The following is a 25,105-nucleotide window of genomic DNA, read 5'->3' as shown; positions in this document are numbered from 1 at the left end:
CTGGCCAAGAATGAGAAAGTAAATAATAAGTTACATAAAAAATTGCGAGTCATACCAGAAGTTCAAGGCACCACAGTTCGAACCACTGGGGAAGATAAGTACAATTGAAGCTACACGGTCATGGCCGGTGGTGACAATGGATATTGTGGGTCCACTGACAAAATCGCTAAAAGGATTTAGCTACATCCTGATGATCTAGGATAAATTCACGAAGTGGATAGAGCTACAACCATTGAAGACCACAGCAGAGCCGATAGTAGATGCAGTCAAGGAGATGGTGTTGCTGAGATTTGGAAGACCAAGTAGCGTCATAACAGATAACGGGACTCAATTTACTGGCAATGCATTAGCAAACACGTGTAGCAAATATACCATCCAGCACACTCGGACTCCACCTTAGTCACCTTAATGTAACTCGGTGGAGAGAACTAATAGGGTCATTAAAACGATGGTGGCTTAACTTGTTGAGAGTACACAGCGGTCATGGGCTGATAAACTGAAGAAGTTAGTATTTGCTTATAATATATCAGAACGAAGCTACACAGTTTACATACTTAAACTACGGACGAGAGCTAGACGCACCCCTGAGTACGAGATCATGGCTAGAGGGAAGGATGACACTAGAAGAAGGAGATAATATTGAAAAACGGGTAGATCGATTGCAAGAGGCATACAAGTTGGTGTGGATAACCCAAGCCCCAGCATTCACCAAGCAAGCGGTACACTACAACAAGAAATTTGGAAAATTGATACTAGGCATCGAGGACACAGTAATGAGAAAAGAGTATACTTTATCATCAACAGAAAATCAAGGTTCAGCAAAACTCGCACTCAGATACACCGGGAACTACACACACGCGCGGACATCATTTTGAAAATCGTCAGAATAGCTTTCTAGGACAACACTAAGTGAAAACATTAACTTTCCGATTTTTTTGAAAATCATCAGTTTTGGTGGTCACAAGTTAAAAATATGTAGTTCAACATTCATGGTTTGGATATTTTTATTGTTATATTTTGAAGAACTAATTACAATTCATTTTTTTCTAAAAATAAAATTGATAAAGTGAATTATGCATGTGAAAAAAAATCATTTTATTGAATGATTTAGTAAATTGATATTCATAAATTATCAGCTATAAGTATCATTTTCAAATTCCATATATTCCGACGTCTTGGTATTTAATTATCTTTCTGCCTAAACAATTTATCTTGGATCTGAAGTTTTCATGGCAATAAGAATTGAATGGATAATTATGGAGATTGATGAAAGTGATGAAATTCGTGTTTTACGATTTATTTATTTTTTAAAAAATATTCATAGATTTATCAACCTGTTCAATGATTCAAGGATTTTACACATCCATTCATTGATACTCTAACATAACCAGGCTTACACGTACAACTACTATTGATACAATCAGAATTTTCCGTGACGCAGTGGCCTTCTAACCAACAGAATCCATCTAAAAGCGGTGCACAAGATTGATTGATATATGCAATATGGTTCGGTTTGCAGACACATTTATTATTAATTGAGCAATCCATGTGTAATGCATCTCTACAATCCGAACGATCAGAGCAATCGGCTAAGAATGATGCTAAAATAAATATCAGTAAACAGAAAAATAACATCATAAGCAATGGGTCAATTTATTAACTTTTTTTTCCCGACAAATTTACGTACTTTTTACACACTGGCTACCAGATGCTGTTGTATATTCAGACTTGCACTGACAACTATTATTTATACATCTTGAATGTTCAATATAACAATGATCATCGTTTGAGCAAGATTTTCCGATAATTATCGTGCACGTAAATTTATTTAGTGAAATACCATTTTCAATGCATACACATATTTTATCATTAGAACATTTTGCGTTATTTATCGAATCACAATCTTCATCTGATTCACATGACATTCCCAATGAAACTTTAATGATAAAAAATGTATAAATTCAAGGGCTACATGAATTACTTGGATTTTATTCATTAGGTTCAATCAAAACTTGCTTGTGTTGGTTTCTAATTAAAAAGGGTAGAGTGTTTATACTTACCTGGTAAACATTCATTACTAGATATAGCTACATAGCCATATTTGCATAGACATAGGTTCAGAAAACAAAAAGTATTATCTGGAATACAATCTTCATTTTTTGAACAGTAACCACCTATAATTGGTTGGCAAATCTCGTTCAACTCCATGTAAGTTGGTTTACAGATACAAATTTGTTTTTCTGAACAATATTGATGCTCTAAATCGTGACAATCATTATTTTGACGGCAAAAATTTTTTGTTGCATAGCATTGTTCTTTCGCAGGACAGAGATCGTATTTTATTGGTTCACAAGTTGTTTCATTAATTGAAACGTAATTTTCTATGCAAACACATTTTTTATCTTCTGAACATTTTGCATGTTCTATAGCCTTACAATCTAAATCGCAATCGCAGGCTTCTTTCAAATGCTCTGGGAAAAGAAAGTTAGTAAACTATGATGAATTTATTTAAAATGTTTTCAATTATAAAATTATATTAACCTGGTATGCAATTATGACTGGATTCAGGTAAATATTTACGTTTACATTGACATTTATTGTCAATGCAAACAGCATTTAATGTTGCGCATTCTCCATCGTCTAAACATGGTTCATTTAACAAAGGTGCACATGTTGTTTTATTTAATGCAGTATAATTTGCAATACAAACACATCCGTTATTTTTCGAACATACTGAATGCAATATATTACTACAGTCGTCATTATTCTCGCAGAATTTTTCTAGATATCCTTGTTCTGAAGAAAAATACATAACTGTAAGTCATGGATTTTGAGCACTATATTTGTAAATATGCTTACTTGATAAACATTGGTTATTAGATCGTCGAACAAAGGCATCAGCGCATTGGCATACTCTATGAAAACAACGAGAATAAATGGGATAACACTCACTATTTTCCGTACAATGCTCTCCTATTAGCGGTGCACAAGTTTTCACGTTTATCTCGAGGTAATTTGATTTACCAACACATCTATGATCATCTGAACATTTTGCATATTTAATGTTTCTACAGTCATTATCCACTTTACACATAAGACCTAGCAAGACTTATTAAAAAAAAAAAAAAAAGAAAAACGATAACATAAAAACATTTTGGATTTATGTTCATCACAATGTACACATACGTGGTAAGCATTTATCATTAGAGACTTGGATATAGTTAGGTTTGCATGAACATCGGTTATCAGTACAGATTGAATTACTTAAGCCACAAGTTTTATGAGGACATAATGCACCTAATAACGGTGCACAAGCCATTTTACTAATTTTTATATGATTACTGCGACAAACACACTTTTTGTTTTTTTTTGAGCATTTGGCATTCGATATTATTCCACAATGCCGATCTATTTCACATGATAGATCTAAAAGCTCTAGAAAATAATTACAATTATTGAATTGATTTGCAATAGTTCCGAAAACTACCCGGGTCAAAGAATTAGATCTGTTTTAAAATAAATGATAAATTCAAAAATTTTTTCTTGAAGATAGTTCACTCGCGACATTCGTAGCCAAAAATATAGCGTAATCGTAACTACAACAAGTTAGAGATACTCAATGCCAGAATATTTTATTTTTGTGAGAGGCTGTATCCAATACATTTTAGTTTTAAATATACAGATACACGCTAATACAATCAAACTGATGAGTATAATAAATGTGGCAACGCTGCAAACATTTATATTGAATAGTCTATAGATTGAACATATAGGTAGCAATCTTTATATAGTGTGAGTTTAATATACACGGAGAGAAAATTATGGTAACAGTTACAATATATTATGGGAATGGTTCCTATAATGCATGGTAACCGGTTTTTTGAAATGTCCCTCGCGGTTTTGGAAATACCGAAATAATACCGGAATTATACGGTATAAATACTGCATAAATATGGTATTACTCGAGTTATTTTAGCCAGTTTTTTTGCCGCATTATTACCAAAAATTTACAAAATAAATTTCTAATATTTACGGTAATAAAACAGAAAAAATACGGTATTTTCACAGAATTAAAACAGTAATTATACAGCATATTTATAGTATATTTTCGGCATTTTTGCAGCATCAAACCGTTCTACCCGTAAAAAAATTTATATATAATTATATAAAATTTTATTCAGTTATATCTAATTTTATATAATTATATAGAACCTTATAAAGTTATGTATTAAATAACTGTCATGAAAAAAAAAAAAAAATAAAAACACCCGTTAACTCGTGGACTCGATCCCGAGACCTATTTGTTCAAAGTCTGATCTGGTAGCCACTATGCCAAATCACTTACTTGAAATAGGTTACTAATTGTATTCAGATGGATACAAACAAACTTAAGAAAATTGAAAACATCAATTTTCACAGATAGTTATTTTCACTTACATGTTTTTGTTTGAGTAAGAATTGTGTGAACCAATAAAATAAAATAAAAAATATTACATTTTGCAAATTTTCGATGATTTTGAATGCAGAAGCGAACAAAAAATAAAACCATATATTTTTACAATTTTCTATTTTATCAGCGTAAATCTGGTGAAATTGCAGGATACTGACGGTATTATTATCACAAAAACAACGATTTTATTATTACTACATTATCGTATTATAGTTTTTATACAGCATTTTATTGGTGAAAGTTCGGCATTTTTACAGTTTTTTACAGCATTTTTAACTTCCCGCTAAGAAAATCGACGATTTTCAAAAATTTCGGGAAGTTATTGTTTTCACCCCGATTTTCGAAAATCGAGTTTTCATCAGATGTCGACGTTTTGAGGTCCTAGGAAGCTATTCTGACTATTTTCAGAATGATGTCCGAGTGTGTGTATGTATGTGTGTGTGTGTGTGTGTGTGTGTGTATGTATGTAAACTCTTTGTAACTTTTGAATTAATGAATCGATTTGGATGGTTGAGGTGGCAATCGAAAGAACTTGTTGGCCTTCAACTTTCCTGAAAATTTCAGATTATTTGATCGAATAGACTCGAAAATATTGGCGAATTACGAAAAAAAAAAAAATTTTTTTTTTAGTTTTTTATTGATTTCTCAAAAACGACTTATACGATCGACTTCAAAATCTAATCAGCTTTAGTACTCAATAAAACGCGTCGATTGCCACCTCAATCATCAAAATCGGATAATTCGTTCGAGATCGCGGGAGAAAGAAATGGTGAAAAACGGTTTCTTTTTAATATTTTCGAAATGGCTGACGCGATCGATTTGAACTTTTAATCAGCTCTAGAATTTAATAAAACGCGCCGATTGCCACGTCAACTATCAAAATCGATTGATTAGTTCAAAAGATATCGGCGTTAAAAAGTTAAAAAAAATAACATTTTATGTTATTTTTTCCGGATAAATCATAATATAAGGTAACAAAATGTGCCTGATATCATACCAACTCATCTTTTTTATGGGTTCTTTTGATCATATAATGTCATCGAACTTGGCTTTTAGTTTAAATCATATTATCAACAAAAAAATCGATAAAACGTAGTTTTTAATATTTTTATCGGATATTTCATATTTTATTGTTTCTTACATGAGTCAAAACTTCTTTAAATCCTGATTTCGATCCCTGACATCGATTTCTGTCTCAATACACTTATTTTACTGAACAAAATCAGGAACTAAATTTTAAAAACCGCTTCATTGATGATTTTCGATTCTTAAATTTTTAAACTTCAGCATAACAGGTAACTTGTTAGAGCTTGAAAAGATCGTAAAAAAACAATTGCATGTGATAGCATTTTCGAGCTCGAAGAGCTCAAAAATATATCTACACTAATGTTTTCGAGCTCTTTGAGGTCGAAAACAGCGGGAAGTTTTGGGGCTGGCCCGCAGGGTCAACCGACAGACCGATTTTTTTGGTAAGAATTCGGTATTGTTATAGTTTTTTTACAGCATTTTTATAGTAATATTACTGTAGTAATCTGGTAACTCTACAGCATAAGTGCAGTAAGTATATGGCATAACTGCAGGAAAAAAACTGGCTAAAATAACCATTTTAATACCAAATTATTACGGTAAATTTACGGCATGTGCATAAATACCGAAAATTTACGGCATTTTTACGGCATTCGCAAAACTGCGAGGGGTTGATTATAGGAACGGCACCCATATATATTATGGTAATCATTCCTATAATTATGGGTATAATTCCCATATGGTATCGGAATAGTTCCTATGGAATTATGGTAATCGTTACCATGTTACTATGATAATGGTTAATTACCATAATATTATGGTAATAATTCCTCTAGATTATGGTAATCGTTATCAGAATATTTAGAAATAATTATAAAATTTTTATTTGTAATAAGCGTTTTTTTTTCTACTTAAAATTTTGTAATATTTTGTAATATACAAAAAAAAACGTTTCGTACAAGAAAAAACCGGTCTGACGGTTGACCCTGCGGGCCAGCCCCAAAACTTCCCGCCTATTTCGAGCTCCTTGAGCTCAGAAAATTGTTGTAGATACATTTTCTCTTCGAGCTCGAAAATACTTTTGTATGCCTTTGTTTTCGAAAAATAACGTTTTTTACGATTTTTTTCTCAAACAATATCTCTCGAACAAATGAACCGATTGAGACGTTCAAGGCGGCAATCGACGCGTTTTATTAAGTTCTACAACTGGTTAGATTTTTAAATTGATTCATTAAGTAGTTTTTGATAAATTTTCAAAATACTAAAGAATTTTTTTTTTTAAATTCTTTCGACAACGGTTTTTCTTGAAAGAATTAACCGATTTTGGCGTTTGAGGTGGCATTCGACGCGGCTTATGAAGCTTCAGAGCCCAGTTGATTTTGAAATCAATCCATCGAGAACATAAAAAGTTATCCAAAAAAAACATTTTTGAAAAAAGTTTATTTTTGGAATATCTTTGAACGAGCCCTTATTTTTTTTCAGCTTTAAGGTATTCGCAAGCCGCGTCGAATGGCACTTTGATGATAAAAATCGGACTGAGACCCATAACTTTCCGCATTTTTGAAAATTCGCAATTTTCTTAGCGGGAACTTAAAAAAATTATTATAATTTCTAGTACTATGGTAATTAATCCCATAATATTTTAGGAATAGTTACCATAATATGTAGGGCTTATTCCCATATACACTTTGGAACCATTACAATGTGGTTATAGGGTTGGTTACTATTTGCTTATGGGAACTATTCCTATGAGGATTTATTTATTTATTTATTTATATATAAGTTTATTTGACCCTAGAATTTACATTCCTTAAAGGCCATAAGTTACAGAATTAATAATTACAAGTAATTAGTAATAGCATAGTATAGTGAATCAAAATATCTATTTTATTATAATTATTAAATATTATCATTATTATTATCAGTAACATTATCATTATGGCATTCATTACCATGATTCTTTCACATGCGATATGGGAACTGTTACCACAGGCTTGCCATAAACAAAATATTTAAAGTCCAGATAAGAATAAAAGAAATAAGGAAACGAATATATCTAAAATAATTTACTCTATAAAATAACTTTAATTTATCAAGAATAAATTCTCAATCAAAACATCGATAAAACATTTTTATTTTTCATTTTTTCATTTTTGTTTCTTATGTTTTTATTTATTCATTTTTTTTTTTCATTTATCTTTCGTATTCGTATCATATTTATTAGATGACGCAGCTGCTTCAAATAGAGATCTATTATTTTTTATTTCATCATAAAATGTTGAACAATCATCAGTATTATTTACTTAATCTTCAGTAATTCCTCTAATACTAACACTTTCAACCGTCCTTTTTCTGGGCCTCAGGCATTTTTCATAACCGAAAATGTTCTTTCGACGCTAGCAGAGCTCCCAGAAATGCAGAGAACGAACTCACCATTGTTTAAGATATTGTTTATCGGGACATTAGTTTTTTTGAGCTATTTCAGCAACTTTTAACCACTTCTTATCTGTTCCTAATGCAGTCCATTCTTCAGTACTTTTGGATTTTTTATGTCTTATTATTTTATTTAATATCATTCTTTCATCAAACAGTGCATCTTGATCACAATTATTTTCTTTTGTAACCGATGTAATTTTATTATAACTTTTTTCTAAATTATTCCAATAAATTTCGTGTTTTAAATCTATCCATTGAAAATCGTCAATTTCTTAAAAATTAGTTTCCTATTCCTTTCAATAATTAATTGTGCTAAAAGACGGTTGAAAACTTGACCATTAACGTCATCCATTGATAATTTATAATTAATTCTTATAGTAAGTTGCAGTAGCCCAATTTGAAGACCTTACTTTTGAAATTATTTTGTAAACTCACTAATAGATTTAAAAAAGTCCGGACTGTTTTTTACTCCGGACAAAAATCCGGACAAAAAGAAATAAACCGGACTGACCGGGTGAAATCTGGACGTATGGCAAGCCTATAACTGTTAACATAATAATAGGAATTGTTCCCATACTTATGGGAACTTTTTCCAGAAAGTATGGGTCTATATCCCATAATCCCAAGTAATCATTACCATAACGGTATGGAATGATATTTCATAAACGTACTAGGAAGAGTTACCATAATTTTCTCTCAGTGTAAAAATTTTAAAACTATTAGAAAAGCTTGGCTGTCCAATTTCAAAACACAGTAACTGACAAAAGTAAAATTTTTGAAATATGTATAGAATCATGTTCACAAAACTCCATTAGAACTAAAAATACTAAAAATTCGATTTTGAAAAATTTGTCTCTTACTGTGTTTTGGAATTGGGCAGCCGAGCTATCATTAATATAAGTTAATATCAAAAAGTAATTTTTTTGTTCGTTTGATATCATTAAATACATGTTTACCATTCATAAAAATTATTTTAGAGAGAAAAAAAATTTTTTTTTTTCTAAAAACTAAAAACAAACCCGAATAAAACGTAAAAAAAAGAACTTAAAAAATTCTTGTTTTATCTCGTTTTTTGAGAAAAAAAAAATTTTTTTTCTCTACCTTACATTAACCGAATAACTAATGTAAAAATGAAAGAAAATCCGAAGAGAATCAATTTTTTCATTTTGGTATTGACTACACAAATTAAGGAACGAAACTTGTTCCTTTAATTGATTTATAAAACTTTAAGCAATCGGCCCAGACAAACGGTTTAGTGGATCAATCTGAAAATTTTCAGGGTTTTCGGGGGTACATTAAGCTGTAAAGTAACCTAGCAACATTATTTTTTTATCGATATTTACAAAGTAGCGATGAGTTGACTAAAAAACTAGAAAATGGCCATTTTTTGTAAGTTTTTCGAATTAATATTAAGGATAAAAAAAAAATGTTTTTTTCAAAAAAATCGAAAATGGAGCTTGTAGGGTATCTATTAAAGTTTCTCAAACTGCCCTTTAAATTACTGTGCGACCATTAGTTGCTGAGATATCGATAATCAAAGACAAAAGGATCCTTTTTTATTTAAAAAACTGATATGTCAGCAGCAAATTGTCGTACAGAGAAACAAAAAATGCAAATTGTAGCTGAATAAATTTTCTAAACGAGCCATGAATTGGTTTTTTCGAAAAAAATTTTCCCGGCCCTGTAGACCCAAAAAACAAAACCAAAAAATTTAGAAAAATTTTGTCTCGACCTATTTCTTATGATTCCGCAAAAACCATGGCTCCAAAAATTATTTTGCTGGAAGATCTTTAAACTAGAGATTTCAAGCTTCAATTTCCTTTTTTTATTTTTTCGACACGATTATTTTTCACGAAAATAAAGACTTCCAAAAATTGCTACAAATTTTATAAAATTTTCGTGTTCCTTTAATTCTTTGGATAAGTGTATTTTTAAAAATCATTTTTTTTTAAACTAATCGGTCAAGAAATTCAGAGTTTTTTTCAAAAAATTTCTAATTTTTTCATTTAACAGTGGATAAGTTTAAAAAAAAATGGTAAGCACCGTTTCCAAGATATTCAAGAAACTACATGTTTTTCTTATACTTGGTAGATCTCCAGCCTATTAATTATGCACTTTTTGATTGTTAACATCTCGTCTTACAATCGGTGAAAAAATTTCGTTTTTTTTCTTCATTGAATATTAAATATTCTTGTTAATCTCATGTTTTAATTTCATCGCATTTCTAAGAAAAGTCGTTTCGCGAGTGAACTATCTAATTCAAGTTTATGAATTGTATTTATTTTATATAGGAATTTAATCTGTTTTTGCCCGTACTATTCCTTATCCAGGCCAATATCGAACTCGTTTTCGTATGATATTTAGTCTGCTTTAAATCGGGTTTAGACTGAAAACAAACATTTTTTACTATAATTATTAGCCTGTGTTCAATTGTTTTTGAGGACAAAATCAGACTTTATTTACTATAATTTTTAGTCTGCTTTTAATCGCTTTTAGATCAAAAACAGGACTTTTTATAAATATAAACAATAATAATAATGATAATCTAGATTTATAAATTTATTTTAAATTTTTAGTATTTGAAACATGCTAATGCGCTTCCGTAATAAGATGTCACAAGAATTTTGATGTTTTCTAATGCCAGAATATTTTTGATTTCATCCAGTAAATAACAAAAATTTCTTGACATTTTAATAGTTATTTTATCATTTTAATTCAACGCTAGAAATATGCACTTAAGATAACTCAAAATTAAGGTGTTAAACTTTCATCAACTGCCGATATTTTTAAACAAAAGATACTGAATGAATAGTAAACAAAACATAATCAATTCTGTAACTTAGTATTTCTTTTATAAATATTACCCATAAATAAAAATCTTATAAGTCCATGATTTAATCGAGTGTTGTCTTTGCAAATTTTCAGAACTAAAATTCTAAAAGTTCAAGAAATAATCTAGTTTTGTCTGTCTGTAACCCAATTGTTTTTTAAAACAGCAAGTCGAAAATAGCTGAAAATTTTTGTAAAAGATCAAAAACAGATCAAATAGTCCAATTAGACTAAAATCCGGTCAAATTTTTCGGTCCGAGTAGTTCAAAAACAGATTAAAATTCTTATAGAATTCCAATAAAAGACCAAGTAGTCTAAGTACAGTCCAGTTCAACTGGTAAATAAAAGTAATGTAAAAACCGCTATTACCATCAATACATTGATTGTTTGTCTGTTCTATAAAATTATGATTGCATCGGCATGCATGATTGATACAAAGAGAATTATTCGTTATACATTGTTCATCATTCCAACAGTATTCACCTAGTAACGGAGCACATATCGTATTATTCAAGGGAACGTAATTCAATCGACAAATACATTTTTTATATTTCGAACATTTTGCATTGTATAAATTTCTACAGTCGTCATCGTATTGACAATTTAATCCTAACAGAACTGTGGTTAAATGAAAACAATACTTTATTTTAAATACAATCGAATGAAATAAATCAATTTTTTTCTTATGAATTACTGCTCTTAAAATCCGTACCTGGTAAACATTGCTTATTGTACAAAGGTGAATAATAATATCTACATTCGCATCGATTATAAATACATTGTGAGTTTGAAATTTTACATTCGTCATCTTTTGAACAAAATCCACCTATAATTGGCACACATGACGTTTTATTAAATTGAGTAAATTTGCCATCACAAACGCATTTTTTATCTATCGAACAAATTCCAAATTTTATGTTACGACAATCTTCGTCGTCAACACAAGGCTCTTCCAAATATGCTATTAAATATTAAATAGAACTGCATATACTCTTTTTACACGATTATGAATTAATTACATTATATGTTACAATATTAATTTACTTGGAAAGCATTTAAATTCTTGATAAACATAATTATGTTTACATTGACACTTGTTATCAATGCAAAGAGAATTATCAATTGCACATATTTCAGGGTCCTGACAAATTTGATTATACATTGGTGCACACACTGTCTGATTGATTGGATAGTAATTAGGAATACACGTGCATTTTTTAAACTCATTACAGCTTGAATGATTGATGAATTCATTACAATCAGAATGACGATCGCAAGACATTCGCATATAAACTGAATTATTCAAAATTATTAAAATATATGAAATGCTTAACAAATCAAACATTTACCTTCTTTACACCGGGTATTAGATTGAGGAACTAAGTTAGGCTGGCATTTGCATTTATTATCAACACAGATAGAACCCGTTACTATACACTCATTATTTTCTTTACAAAATCCATCTAAGAGTGGTGCGCATATGGTTAAATTAAATGCAACTGTATTAGCTGTACATTCACATTTATTATCATATGCTGAGCACTTTGAAAATTTCACTATTTCGCATTTACTATTGTCAGAGCAAGGTTCTCCTAGTATTTCTAGAACGTAAAAAAATATAGATGATAATATTCGAAACTTAATTCGGTTCAATTACTCGATTAATTGTTTAATAAGTGAGCTAACTTAATTTGCACTGATTATTAGATACAGGTGAAGTATTTTCCTTGCATTGACATTTGTTAAGAATGCAAATAGAATTATCGGGAGCACATTTTTCATTATTTACACAATATTCACCCAATAGTGGCGCACATATGGTAGAATTGATTGCAATATTATTAGACCTGCAAACGCACATGTTGTCTTTTGAACACTTCGAATGCAATATTCCATCACAATCCTGATCCCGTGCACAAAACATCCCTATATAGCCTTAATTACAATGGAAATTAGAATTAATAATACTGTCATCTATGTAAGTACGTGTTAGTTAGTCATCCATAAAAGTACCTTGTTTTTTACATGTAAACATATTATTGAGTTTGTTTACTTCACACGTACTTTTTAACTGACAACATGGACGTCGGTAGGCAAGATCACACTGATACGATATTTAGTCACAATGAAATGTATAACAAATTACGTTAGCATTACGGAAAAAAATAATTTTTAGCTGCATTATTTATTGGATTGTTATAGAGGTAATGCTACACTAACGATTCAGATTGTGACCGACTGAGAAGTATTTTGTATTTTGAGCCAAATGAATATGAACGCAAAATAAACTTTGAATTCTCTCGCTTAGGTTACAAACTTTTATGACTATTACAATATATATATATATATATATATATATATATATATATATATATATATATATATATATATATGTAAACTTTTGAGTGGATGGTATTTTTTGACTCTACTAGGTACAGTAAGATATATGGTGGCAAAATATATATATATATAGTAACGAATAAGAAACTGATGTTTTAAAATATTTAAATAACTAGAAAACTTTTTGATCTACCCGGACCGAAAAATTTGATCTAATTTTAGTCTAATTGGATTCTCTGATCTGATTTTGATCTTTTACAGAAATTTTAAGCTATTTTTGACTTGCTGTTTTAAAAACAATTGCGTGACGGGCAGACAAAACTAGATTAGTTCTTGAGCTTTGAAAAATTTTAGTTCTGAAAATTTGCAAGGACAAAGCTGGATTAAATCATGGACTTAGAAGAGTTTTATTTATGGGCAATATTTATAAAAAAAATATTAAGTAACAAAATTGATTATGTTTTGTTTACTATTTACTTAGTATCTTTTTTTTTAAATCATCGGCAGTTAGTGAAAGTTTGATAGCTTAATTTTTAGTTGTCTTAACTTCATTTTCATAGCATTGAATAAAAGTGATGAAATAACTTAAAATGTCAAGAAATTTTTCTCATATACTGGATGAAATCAAAAAAATTTTGGCATTAGAAAACATCAAAATTCTTGTGACTTCATATTACGGAAGCGCATTAGCATGTTTCAAATACCAAAAATTTTAAATAAATTTATAAATCTAGATTATTATTATTATTATTTTTATTTATAAAAAGACCTATTTTTGATCTAGAAGCGATTAAAAACAGACTAAAAATTATAGTAAATAAAGTCAGTTTTTGTCCTCAAAAACAATTGAACACAGGCTAATAATTGTAATAGAAAAGTCTATTTTTAGTCTAAACCCGATTTTAAATAGACTAAATATGATACGAAAATGAGTGTGATTATGGCCTGGATAAGGAATAGTACGGGCAAAAATAGATTAAATTCCTATATAAAATAAATACGATTTCCCGGGTCAAAAAATTATATTTGTTTTCAAATAAATGATAAATTTAAATATTTTTCTTTAATTCAAGTTTATAAATCGTATTTATTTCATATAGAAATTTTATCTGTTTTTCCTGTACTAGTCATTATCCAGGCCAAAATCAAACTTATTTTCATATGATATTTAGTCTGTTTTAAATCGGGTTTAGACTAAAAACTGACATTTTTTTATAACTATTGGCCTGAGTTCAATTATTTTTAAGGACAAAAACAGACTTTATTTACTATAATTTTTAGTCTGTTTCAACTCACTTATAGATCAAAAACAGGACTTTTCATAAATATAAACAATAATAACAATAATAATCTAGATTTATAAATTTATTTTAATTTTTTGGTATTTGAAACATGCTAATGCGCTTCTATAATAAGATGTCACAAGAATTTTGATGTTTTCTGATGCCAAAATATTTTCAATTTCATTCAGTAAATAAGAAAAATTTCTTGACATTTTAAGAGTTATTTTATCACTTTTATTCAATGCTATAATTATGCAGTCAAGACAACTAAAAATTAAACTGTCAAACTTTCATTAACTGCCGACATTTTTAAACAAAAGATACTACGTAAATAGTAAACAGAACATAATCCATTCTGTAACTCAATATTTCTTAACTTCCGGCTATGAAAATCGATGATTTTCAAAAAATTCGGGAAGTTATTGTTTTTACCCCGATCTTCGAAAATCGAGTGTTCATCAGATGTGGACATTTAGGTCCTAGGAAGCTATTCTGACTATTTTCAGAATGATGTCCGAGTGTCTGTATGTGTGTGTGTGTGTGTGTGTGTGTGTGTGTGTGTGTGTGTGTGTGTGTGTGTGTGTGTGTGTGTGTGTGTGTGTGTGTGTGTGTGTGTGTGAACGCTTTATAACTTTTTAGCTATTAAACCGATTTGAATGATTAAGATGGCAATCAAAAGAACTTGTTGGCCATCAACTTTGCTGAAAATTTCAGATCATTTGATCACGTAGACTCGAAAATATTTGCGAATTATGAGAAAAAAAAAATTTGTTCTTTTTTAGTTTTTTTTCGATTTCTCAGAAGCAACGCGAACGATCGACTTTAAACTCTAATCAGCTCTTGCATTCAATAAAACGCGTCGATTGTCGCCTCAACCATCTCAATTGGTTAATGCGTTCAAGAGATATCGTAGGAGAAAGAAATGGTATTGCTTAGTTAATTCAAAAAATATCGGCGTTGAAACGTTAAAAAAATAGCGTTTTACGTTATTTTTTTCGGATAGATCATAATATAATGTAACGAAATGTGTCTAAAGACATACCAACTATTTGTCTTTATGGTCTCTCTCGATCGTCATATAATGGCATCTAACTTATTCTTTAGTTTAAATCATATTATCAAAAAGTGAAAACACACAGTTTCTAATATTTTTCTCGGATATTTCATATATTATTGCTCTGACCTCAGTCAAAACTCATTAAAATCTTGATTTTGAACCCTGACTTTGATTTCTGCCTCAATAAATTCATTTTATTGAATATAATTAGGAATAAATTTATAACCGTTTCTTCACTAATGATTTTCGGTTTTAAAATTTTCAAGCTTAAGCATAAAACGTAACTTGTTGGAACTCGAAACGCTCACAAAAAAAAAAAACAATTGCATGTAATGGTGTTATCGAGCTCGAAAATATATTCACGCTATAGTTTTCGAGCTCTCTCAGTTGAAAAACAGCGGGAAGTTTTGGAACTGGCCTGCAGGGCCAACCGACGCCCAGATTTTTTTTATAAATATTGCCCATACATAAAAATCTTATAAGTCCATGATTAAATCCAGTTTTGTCCTTGCGAATTTTCAGAACTAAAATTTTCAAAGTTTAAGAATTGATCTAGTTTTTTCTGCCCGTAACGCAATTGTTTTTGAAAAACAACAGGTCGAATACAGCTTTAAATTTTTATAAAAGATCAAAAACAGATCACATAATTCAATTAGACTAAAATCCGATCAAATTTTTCGGTCCGGCTAGTAAAAAACAGATCTAAATTTTTATAGAAGTTCAACAACAGACCAATTAGTCCAAGTACAGTCCAGTTAGACTAAAATCAGATCAAATTTTTCGACTCGGGAAGCCTCAATCCAGCCTCACTGAGTCAAAAATGCATTTTGAGGCTCAGTGAGCCTCAAATAATGCTCACAGAGCTTCAATGATCCTCAAATGATGCTCAAAGATCCTCAATAAGCCTCAATGCGCCTCATTTGAACCTAGTCTCGATTATGTGATTTAAATTTGATTACTATTATTTGAGGCTCTTTGATCTCCATTTCAGGCTCGAAATGCATTTTTTACTCAGTGAGGCTGGATTGAGGCTTACTTGGGTTCGATTAGGCTAAATTGAAGCTAGGAATTATGACCCGGGGAGTAATAAAATTTCAATCATAAATGCCAATTTTATTAAGCAAATTAAATTTTGAGTTTCTATATTTCATAAACAGTTGGATTCACGAAAACAATATAAGATATCTTTTTTGAAGAGCGATAAATTTCCTACAAATCTATGTATTAGTTATAGCTGTACACTTATTTTTAAGCGAATAATAAAATTTTTCTCATTGTTTTAAAATGGGAAAGTATAATTACTTAGGCAGGATTAAACGGCATTGGAATAAACTTTTCTATTATTTACGGATCACAAACAAATGATTTATATCATGGCCAACTAAAAAAATCTAATTTGGAAAATAACGGACACCCTAATATATAATATATATTCATATATACCAAGTATACATACTTGATCATTGTCTTGTGCACATTGATGGTTGTCATCATCTTTGCTCCCGAAAATTGTATTTGCATATAGCAAAGTCAGAACTAAGACTCGGAACATTTTTGACTTGACCCCAATTTGCATTCTCGTAATTAAATTTTTCTTAGTGTGTTTAATTTCAGAAACTCCTTTTTTAATTGGACATGTAAAAAATATTTCGTTTATATTAAAAAAAATAAAGTACGTGTCCTACCTGATTGATTGAAAAATACTGTTATAAATATATTCTTATCTCCATAAAACTTAATAGTTTTAATTTTTTTATTGTTTTTTTTTATCTGTCTAACTGTTGTTTTAATCAATGAGTAGTAAACTTGGTATATAGCTTTATTTAATTTTATTTTTTTTGTACTGGTCAAATTAGGAGAAGGGGGGGGGGGGTATCCGTAAAAAAAAATTTTATTATAAATGGTTTTTAAACATTCCAAAATCACTTTTGTGAACATAATTGAGCTTTATTTTGAACTTTTTTTGTTAAACTTTTTCATAAATCGAGTGTCAGTTGAAAAACATTAATGGCTTTTTTTTATGATAAAAACTATTAAAAATTTATTTTTTATCTTTTGTATTCAATAATCATGCAATATAATTTTTCTCCATGTAAATTACTAGCGAAAAGTTTACTTTAATCAAATTCATTTAAAATCCAGAAATTTTTTTTTTAACTTTTTAAGGGGTACCCTATTTTGTCCCCAAAAATAAACTTTTTTTTTTTTTTTCAATGGTAACTGAAAATTTTTTTCTATTTATTCTGAATATCATTAAAAAAATAGTATTTAGTGTATTTGAGTCATCGAAAACTTGATATTTCCTCAAGTACCCCGTTTTGCCCCTCCTACCCGTATGCCCTTTTTTAAAAGCTATTTGTATTTTTGAGGTCATAGATCAATTAAATTTTCTAAGTATTCGGATATATTTTCGTATAAACACAGATACTCTTCTCTACCAAATTATTAGGGCTGTGCGAATCTTGTTCGATTCGATTCGCCTCGAATAGTCCGAAGTTTCGAGTATTTTCATAGTCCTACAAATTATACACTAACGCAAAAAATTAAAGGAACAGAAAAATTTTATAAATTTTGTAGTGATTTGTAAAAGGCTGTAAATTTGTGAAAAGTTATTGTATCGATATTTTGAACAAGGATTTTATAGCTTGAAATCTCTGGTTTCGGTGCATTTTTATCAAAATTGTTTAAAAGCTCTGGTTATTGGGCAAACATAAAAAATACCGCGGGACAAAAGATTTCTAAATTTATTTTTCGTTTCCGAAGAGCCCACGGACTGTGGAAAAATTTTGTAAACTAAACCAATGCACAGGTCATTTAGCAAATTTATTTAGCTTCAATTTAGCTTTTTTAACCCCTCAAGATGATTTTTTGCAGAGATATCAGCCTTTAAACAAAAAATGATCCTTTTGGTTTTGATCATCGATATTTAGGGTACCAATAACCGCACAGTAAATTTGAGGGTGGTGTTAAAAACTTAAATAAATTCCCTATGAGACCCTTCCATCATTTAAAAAAAAAAATTTTTTTTTTTTTAACATCCATTAGAAGTAAGTACAAAAGAATGACTTTTTTTGGTTTTTTAAGTAAATCAACTGCTACTCTGTGAATATCAATGAAAAGACTAATGTTGCCGGGGACTTTTATAGTGTTATGTTCTGACTCTAATTAAATTTAAGTAAAAAATTTGGAAATTTTTTTTTTGAAGTCTCGAATTATTTATTCACCACGGTGGGCGAATAAACTGTTCGACACTTCTTAGAATCATAAATAAATAATAAATTAATAAATCGTTACTTTGTTGGCGATATTATTTTATTCATCACCAACAAGGTAACGGAAATCTCTTGCGATAAGAGAATTGCCGTGGCTCGCGGATAGTCTAAACAGATGACGACGCATGAGACTCGGGCCACGACGATTCTCTCATAGGAAACCTGAGATGCAACGTTAACACTTTGATGAATGTATTTAGTCGAAGAGCAGCAGGATCAGTCAGTTGATCGCGAGATCTTAAAGAGCACGAAACTCTGTACAATTAACTGACTGATTCGCCTGTCTCCATCGGTTTAAAGGAATAAAACCTAAAATTTAACCTATATAAAAATCTTTTGTCTAAGAACCTAAAAGGGGCGAGCGCTTACTAGCTGTTCCACCCTTCCTTTGCTCAGAGCGCTAATCAGCAGTTCGGGCTCCTTCACCACCTATCATAACAACCTTTATGTCTCGAGGCCGACGAAGCAGGAGATCAGGACGTGCCTTACAGCTCGGTCGCGTACTTCAAGGCGTTATCGCGGACTTTACCCAAGGTCGACCGAGAATAAGATCTGAGGAAGTCCTTATCGAGCCGGTAATGTTAGTAATACCGCGAGTGGTTGCCAACGATTCGATTGAGATACTCAGATACTCAGGTTACTCAGTAAATGTGAGGGAAAGAGCAAAAAACGAAAAATTTTCAAAAAATGTCAAAAAAAGTAAAAAAAAACATACAAATTAAAACCTGTTTTTTTGGACGAAAAATTTTTTTTTAACATTTTTTGGAAATTTTATACTCATTAGTATAAAGAACAAAATGTATAATTAACGAAAGACTGTCAAAAATAAGCCTCAGGGAGGCCGTCCAAAAAAACATCTTCTAGAGTCATTATTAGAGTAAAAAGTTATTAAGTAGCGATTGTTGAAAGTCAGTTGTGATGATAAAAAATGAATTGAAAGATAAATATAACATGTATCTCACATTCTTACTGTCATACAATGCTTAAAACTATTTAAGGTGCATGGCCGAAGGCCGACGAATAAACCTTTGATATTTAAAAACAAAAAAAATGAAAAGTCTTGACTTGCATTCCTAAAACAGTATAAATCGTGGTCAAGTTTAGACTGTTCCAAAATTTTGTGAAATGATGAAAACAAATTCAATTTGACCCTTTAGAAACAGGGAATCTTTAAAACGTCTACGTGTGAGACTAGTGAGGAAAGCGCGAATCGTAGAGTCCAGTAAGCATATATGAGTGACATGTGAGAGTAGTAGTGTGCCTGTGAGTACCCTCTCACTCATTTAATCTCGCGCTGCGTTCATCAACAGTGCCGTAGTTAGTATTGTTGACGTGAGGAAACAGTCTCTTCGAAAGTAAGGTTAGAAACATTTTCAAAATTTCATCAAAACCACCATACAATCAATTAAAGTTTTTATGGAACAAATTAACAATTAAATTATTAAAAATATTACTAAAAATATTATTTAAAATATGATTATTATATTACTCATTATATTATTAGAATTCACATTAAAATTTGAATTTTCCTTAGTATTTATTTCTACTAATTATTATACTGATAATTAAAATACTTAACTATATTTACAATGAAACTAAATGTTATTCTTACTTTGAATTTAAGTACTTTGATATTTATTATTTAATAAATGAAAAATAAAATAAAAATTATTTTTTCCTTCCCGCCGAGGTGAAATGTTTTCTCTTATAATACGGCCCTGCCACATTTGCTTCGCGCCCTTTCTAATTCAATCGGGCTCCGCCACACCGAAGAGTAGGATCTCAAGGTCAGACTCTAAAGGGTTAATGTTAGATGATGGTGTTGAGTATGTTCGACGTCCTAATAAAAAAAGATGATGTTCGTTATTAATTACCCTCTGTTAAATATGGAGGTGATAGTGTGATGGTTCGAGAGTGTTTTTGATGCTTTGACGTTTTGCACCATTAGTATGAATTAAAGAAAATATGGAACGGCTTGTATAAAAAAATATATCGAGAACTCCGATGCTGTCATTCGTTACGCAACACATGCCAGCTGGGTGCTATTTTCAGCATGATAATGATTCCAAACAAAGATCCAAGTACAGCTGTGATTTCATGAAAGGCAGAAAAATCAAAGTTTCAGAGTGGCCAAGCCTAGACTAATTTTGAATCCTATAGAACATCTGTGGGAGGATATGGATCATAGAATAAGAACACGAAATTATTTATATGAAGCTTTAAGTAATGGGTGGGAGAAAATTCCGTTGAACCGTTTAGAGAAGTCGGTTAACTCGATCACGGCGCGATGGGAGGCTGTCACAAAGGCTAAGGGATATGGTACTAAATATTGAATTCCTCATGACTAAAAGGGCTAATTCTATGTTAGAAAGATGTTTTGTAATCTTGTTAAAATACTTATGATCCACCATTTTTTTTATTTTTTAAAATTTAAACTTCATTTTGTTGCGACCTAAGGTTATTTCATCACTTTTCTATAAAACGTTAAATATTATTCAAAAATATAACTTGAAGAATTTTGTATTTTTTTTGTTTACTCAATAAATAAATATCATTGTCAAAATAGTTTTGAGTGCTATTGTACTGTTCATTATGTGATGCTATTTGTGGAAGTAATTGGTCATGCAATTGTTTTTTATCTCTATTCACAGCGTTAATAATAATTATAAGTATGAGATAATTATATAGAGATAGAACTTGAGTCATTAGATTTTATTTTTTTATAATGAAATCATTTAATTCTCTGCCAAAAACAACTATTTCTTAAAATAAAGTGTTTTAATGATCGTGATATTTTGTTGTAAGAATTTTAATAGCTTTTATCTTAAATTTTGAAAAATATATATACACATACATATATTCCAGATAAGAAAGTACGACGGGCCCAGACTTGGCTTAACTATGTGCCAACTTGAGGCCAATCTTGTAAGCCAGCCTTGATAGAAGTTCGGAATGATAGCATCGTGCCAAGCCTGGTCGCCAGCGCTGTCCTGTGCTTACTTGCCAGGTCTGGCCCATGCTTGATTGCCAGACTTGGCCTATATATCGGCAAAATAAATAAATTTAATTAAAAAAAATTTTATTATAATTATCCTAATAGAGCTTGTGATCATTAACGCTTAAGCTATTTAAGTGAGGTAAATGACGTGAAAAAAACTCGATGAAAATTCCACTGGGCTCTGGGAGCGAACTGCCGCCCTTCTGATCGCTGGATTTAATAGATAGCTACTGAACGAACCTACTAATGTTAAACTGAAACTTTTATATGTTTTACTTATTCATTTCACTACAACCACTCGGATTTATGAAATATAAAGAGCAAGTGAATTAATATTTTCGATGAAGAAAAAAAAATAATAATTTCTTATTATTTTTATTATAATTATATAACAGAGGGTTTATTCTTGTCAAGTCTGGTCGCACCTAAGTATCATAGTCGAATATTAGGGCGTCACTGGAAGATGGACTTGGCCTTCCAGAACTGCCCTGGTGGATCTGATGCCACTGAATTCCCTGAAATTAATTATTATGTTTATAGCCTGAATTTTGGTATGCGTCCTGCCACCTTAGTCGCCCAACTAAATCTGACGAAATCCACGTTCCGCAGACCTACATATACCGTGTTCCACTTTAGCCATCTTTGGTTCACTCTTGGAAACATCCCTACTTTTGACTTAATATACAGGGTGGCCACAAACCTGGAAAACCGGGAATATCGGGAATTATCAGGGAATTTCAGAAAGTATCCGGGAATCAAATTGTGACAGTTCAAAATTAAAAAAATTTTTAATTTTCAAGTGATTTTCAACAGGCTATAACTCGAAGGAAAATGGTCGTACGACAAAAACAAAAAAGGTAAATTGTAGCTTCAAGTGTCTAGCTTCCTGATTTGGTCTTTAAATTTTTTAACTTCCCGCTAAGAAAATCGATGATTTTCAAAAATTTCGGGAAGTTATTTTTTTCACCCCGATTTGCGAAATTCTAAATTCCAACAGATTTCAACGTTTTGAGGTTCTAGGAAGCTATAATGACTAAATTCAAGATGATGTCCGAATGTATGTATGTATTTACGTACGTACGTATGTAAATATTCTGTAACTTTTGAACGGATGAACTGATTTCGATCGTCGAGGTGTCATTCGACGCGGCTTGTTATTTACTATAAACACTGAAAATTGAGCTTAATCGGTAGGGTACGTTCGGAGATATTTCGATAAGTAGTTTCAAACAATCGTATGAGCCGACAAATATGTCTAAGAGATGCAAGTATTTCATATCCTCATCAGTTTTCCATAATTGATCTTCTAAAATGTGATTACGGAGTACTCCCGGACAATATACGTGATACTTATGATCGTACAAGTCTTTAAGGGATTCAATGTTGTAAGTCGGCGGGCGAGTTAGTACAGCAAATAATTGTCCCTCAATCAATGGACTAAATAAAAAAACAAAAAAAAAATCCCGTGAAGAAGGTGATTTTCATGGCGAGTCGGTCGAGAGGTACATCGATACCCATACTCATCAACAGCTTCAGGACATCCGGAACAGCTCATCCGATCTGATACTTATTGTGCAATATTATCAAGAGGGTGATTAAAAGAAGAAGAAAAATTATCGCTAATGCTCCATTAATATCAAATACATTTGCAATTTCATAAGATGCTGATAATAAATTTACTTTTTGTGTTACTATGATATAAGATGTATCGTGATTCAATGGCACTGTGTGTAAAATATCATAAAATTGACCCTCAGTGAGACATGCGAAGAGATCGTTAGTTCCATTAGTTACTGATTCAATTAATGAATACCACATATCCGTATTTTCGAGGAATGTTCTTTGTTGTTTTATGTTAAAAGAATCGAATACGACATCCATATCATAATAAAACTTTTCTCCTACTGTGGCAACTTTAACGGGATAGCCATCAAGAATTTGAGTCTTCAAAAAATAGAGTCTCACAAAAAAAAAAGGTCATTTATTAGCTACACGGAAAGAAATTTCCTTAGAAAATTATCTTTAAATTCACTGTAATCGTGGGACGAATGGCACGACCTAACCATTTGTCGGTAAGTCAGATAATTTTTAACTTTTTTTCAACAAATTTTATCGTAGTCTACTGTAAATTTTATTCGGTTTTCGGTAAATTTTATAAAGTTTACCACAAAATAAATGAATTTTTTCATAATCTTTATTTCAAAAATGGTAATAAATAAAAGCACTGCATTATGTCGCACGATTACTGTGAATTTAACGGTAATTTTTAAAGAAAATTTCTTTCCGTGTATGATTGTAATAACGATAACTGTAATGCAATAATAAGAAAAAGAATTTACCATTTGTAAAAATTTGATTATAAAGGGGCAATGGTCGATTATGCCAGTCAATGAAATACATGTTAATGTCGACCCAAGGATTGAGTGCTCGTTTATTGAATGGATTATAAGTGTATAGGCTGGTTTTAATACGAGTTCTGAAGCACAATATGATACATGATAACAGTTGAGCTTGCCACAGTACGCTGAGAATTCCCCATGAACGCTCGCAAAGGTTTTCGGTTTCGAGGATCACAAAAAATTTGGAATTTTGACTCCATAACGGTGAATTATACAATTGCACTAAGAATCTGTTCATTTCACCCTAACTCGACACTGACAAAATATACATCGAATAAGTTGGATAGTACAGTTAAATTTTTTTGGCGATGAAATTTTCGTTGATGATAATGACAGGCGCCTTTATTGTAATGGATAAATTTTTGTGAAACATCTCTACCAAGTTCTCAGTTATGGCTGTCGGATTCGATGTATTTGCAAAACAAAGTTCAAAAAGTTGAGCCTGTTGGGAAACAGAAAAGAAATTTATTATAATTATTAGGAACAATAAAAATAACTTGAAAAAAAAACATCAGTAATGGTAATAAGAAAATTAATAATAGTGTATACAAATCAATAAAAATTTAATTACCATATTTGTGTGTGTAATTGGAGGATTTGTTGGTGATATATTTAAGTTTTTTTCATTGGTAGCACAAAGCACTCGCGAATGATGCACTCAGAATAATATTCTTTATCAACATTATCGGGATTATTTTTTTTTAATTTCTAGAATAGTTAAAATATTGAGTTGACTCAAAATTCGTTTTAAAATAATTAAATTGTTTTAGTTTTATGATAATATTTAAATAAAAAAAGTAGCCAATATTTTTGAGATAGCCGTCTGGTCACTTTGTTCGAACAATTTAAAATCAATTATTTTATTTAATAGTGGTAACTGTGTTTGATGGGTTTTTTTTGAATTAATAATTTCTTTCCATCGAGAAGGACTACATATATTGTCAGAGTTTCGACATGCGCAGAAACGATATTTGGGAACTTCAGCATTTTCGTAAAGATATTATTCGAGAACAAG

General features: G+C 30.6%; 1 protein-coding gene across 1 annotated transcript; it reads right to left on the bottom strand.

Moving 5' to 3' along the window:
* Positions 1–1,338: 1,338 nt before the first annotated feature.
* Positions 1,339–3,319, bottom strand: LOC106693769 (prion-like-(Q/N-rich) domain-bearing protein 25). The gene is made up of 5 exons (XM_014442941.1): positions 3,265–3,319; positions 2,542–2,796; positions 2,061–2,471; positions 1,688–1,936; positions 1,339–1,601 (listed from the first exon to the last, which is right to left on the bottom strand). Exons 1-5 carry the CDS (start codon positions 3,317–3,319, stop codon positions 1,339–1,341), a joined length of 1,233 nt encoding a protein of 410 aa, XP_014298427.1.
* Between the last annotated feature and the right edge of the window lie 21,786 nt (positions 3,320–25,105).

This window comes from Microplitis demolitor, chromosome 6 (assembly GCF_026212275.2).
Source record: "Microplitis demolitor isolate Queensland-Clemson2020A chromosome 6, iyMicDemo2.1a, whole genome shotgun sequence".
Lineage (NCBI taxonomy): Eukaryota > Metazoa > Arthropoda > Insecta > Hymenoptera > Braconidae > Microplitis > Microplitis demolitor.
Note: the sequence above shows the minus strand (reverse complement) of the source record. Positions and strands in the feature narration are given on the sequence as shown.

Coding starts and splice junctions, on each gene's coding strand:
- LOC106693769 (XM_014442941.1), bottom strand. CDS start 3,319: ATGGCTTGTGCACCGTTATTAGGTGCATTATGTCCTCATAAAACTTGT. Junction 2,797..3,264: donor TCATAAAACTTGTGGCTTAA/GTAATTCAATCT, acceptor ATTTTTCTTCAG/AACAAGGATATCTAGAAAAA. Junction 1,602..1,687: donor TGGTAGCCAGTGTGTAAAAA/GTACGTAAATTT, acceptor TATTTATTTTAG/CATCATTCTTAGCCGATTGC.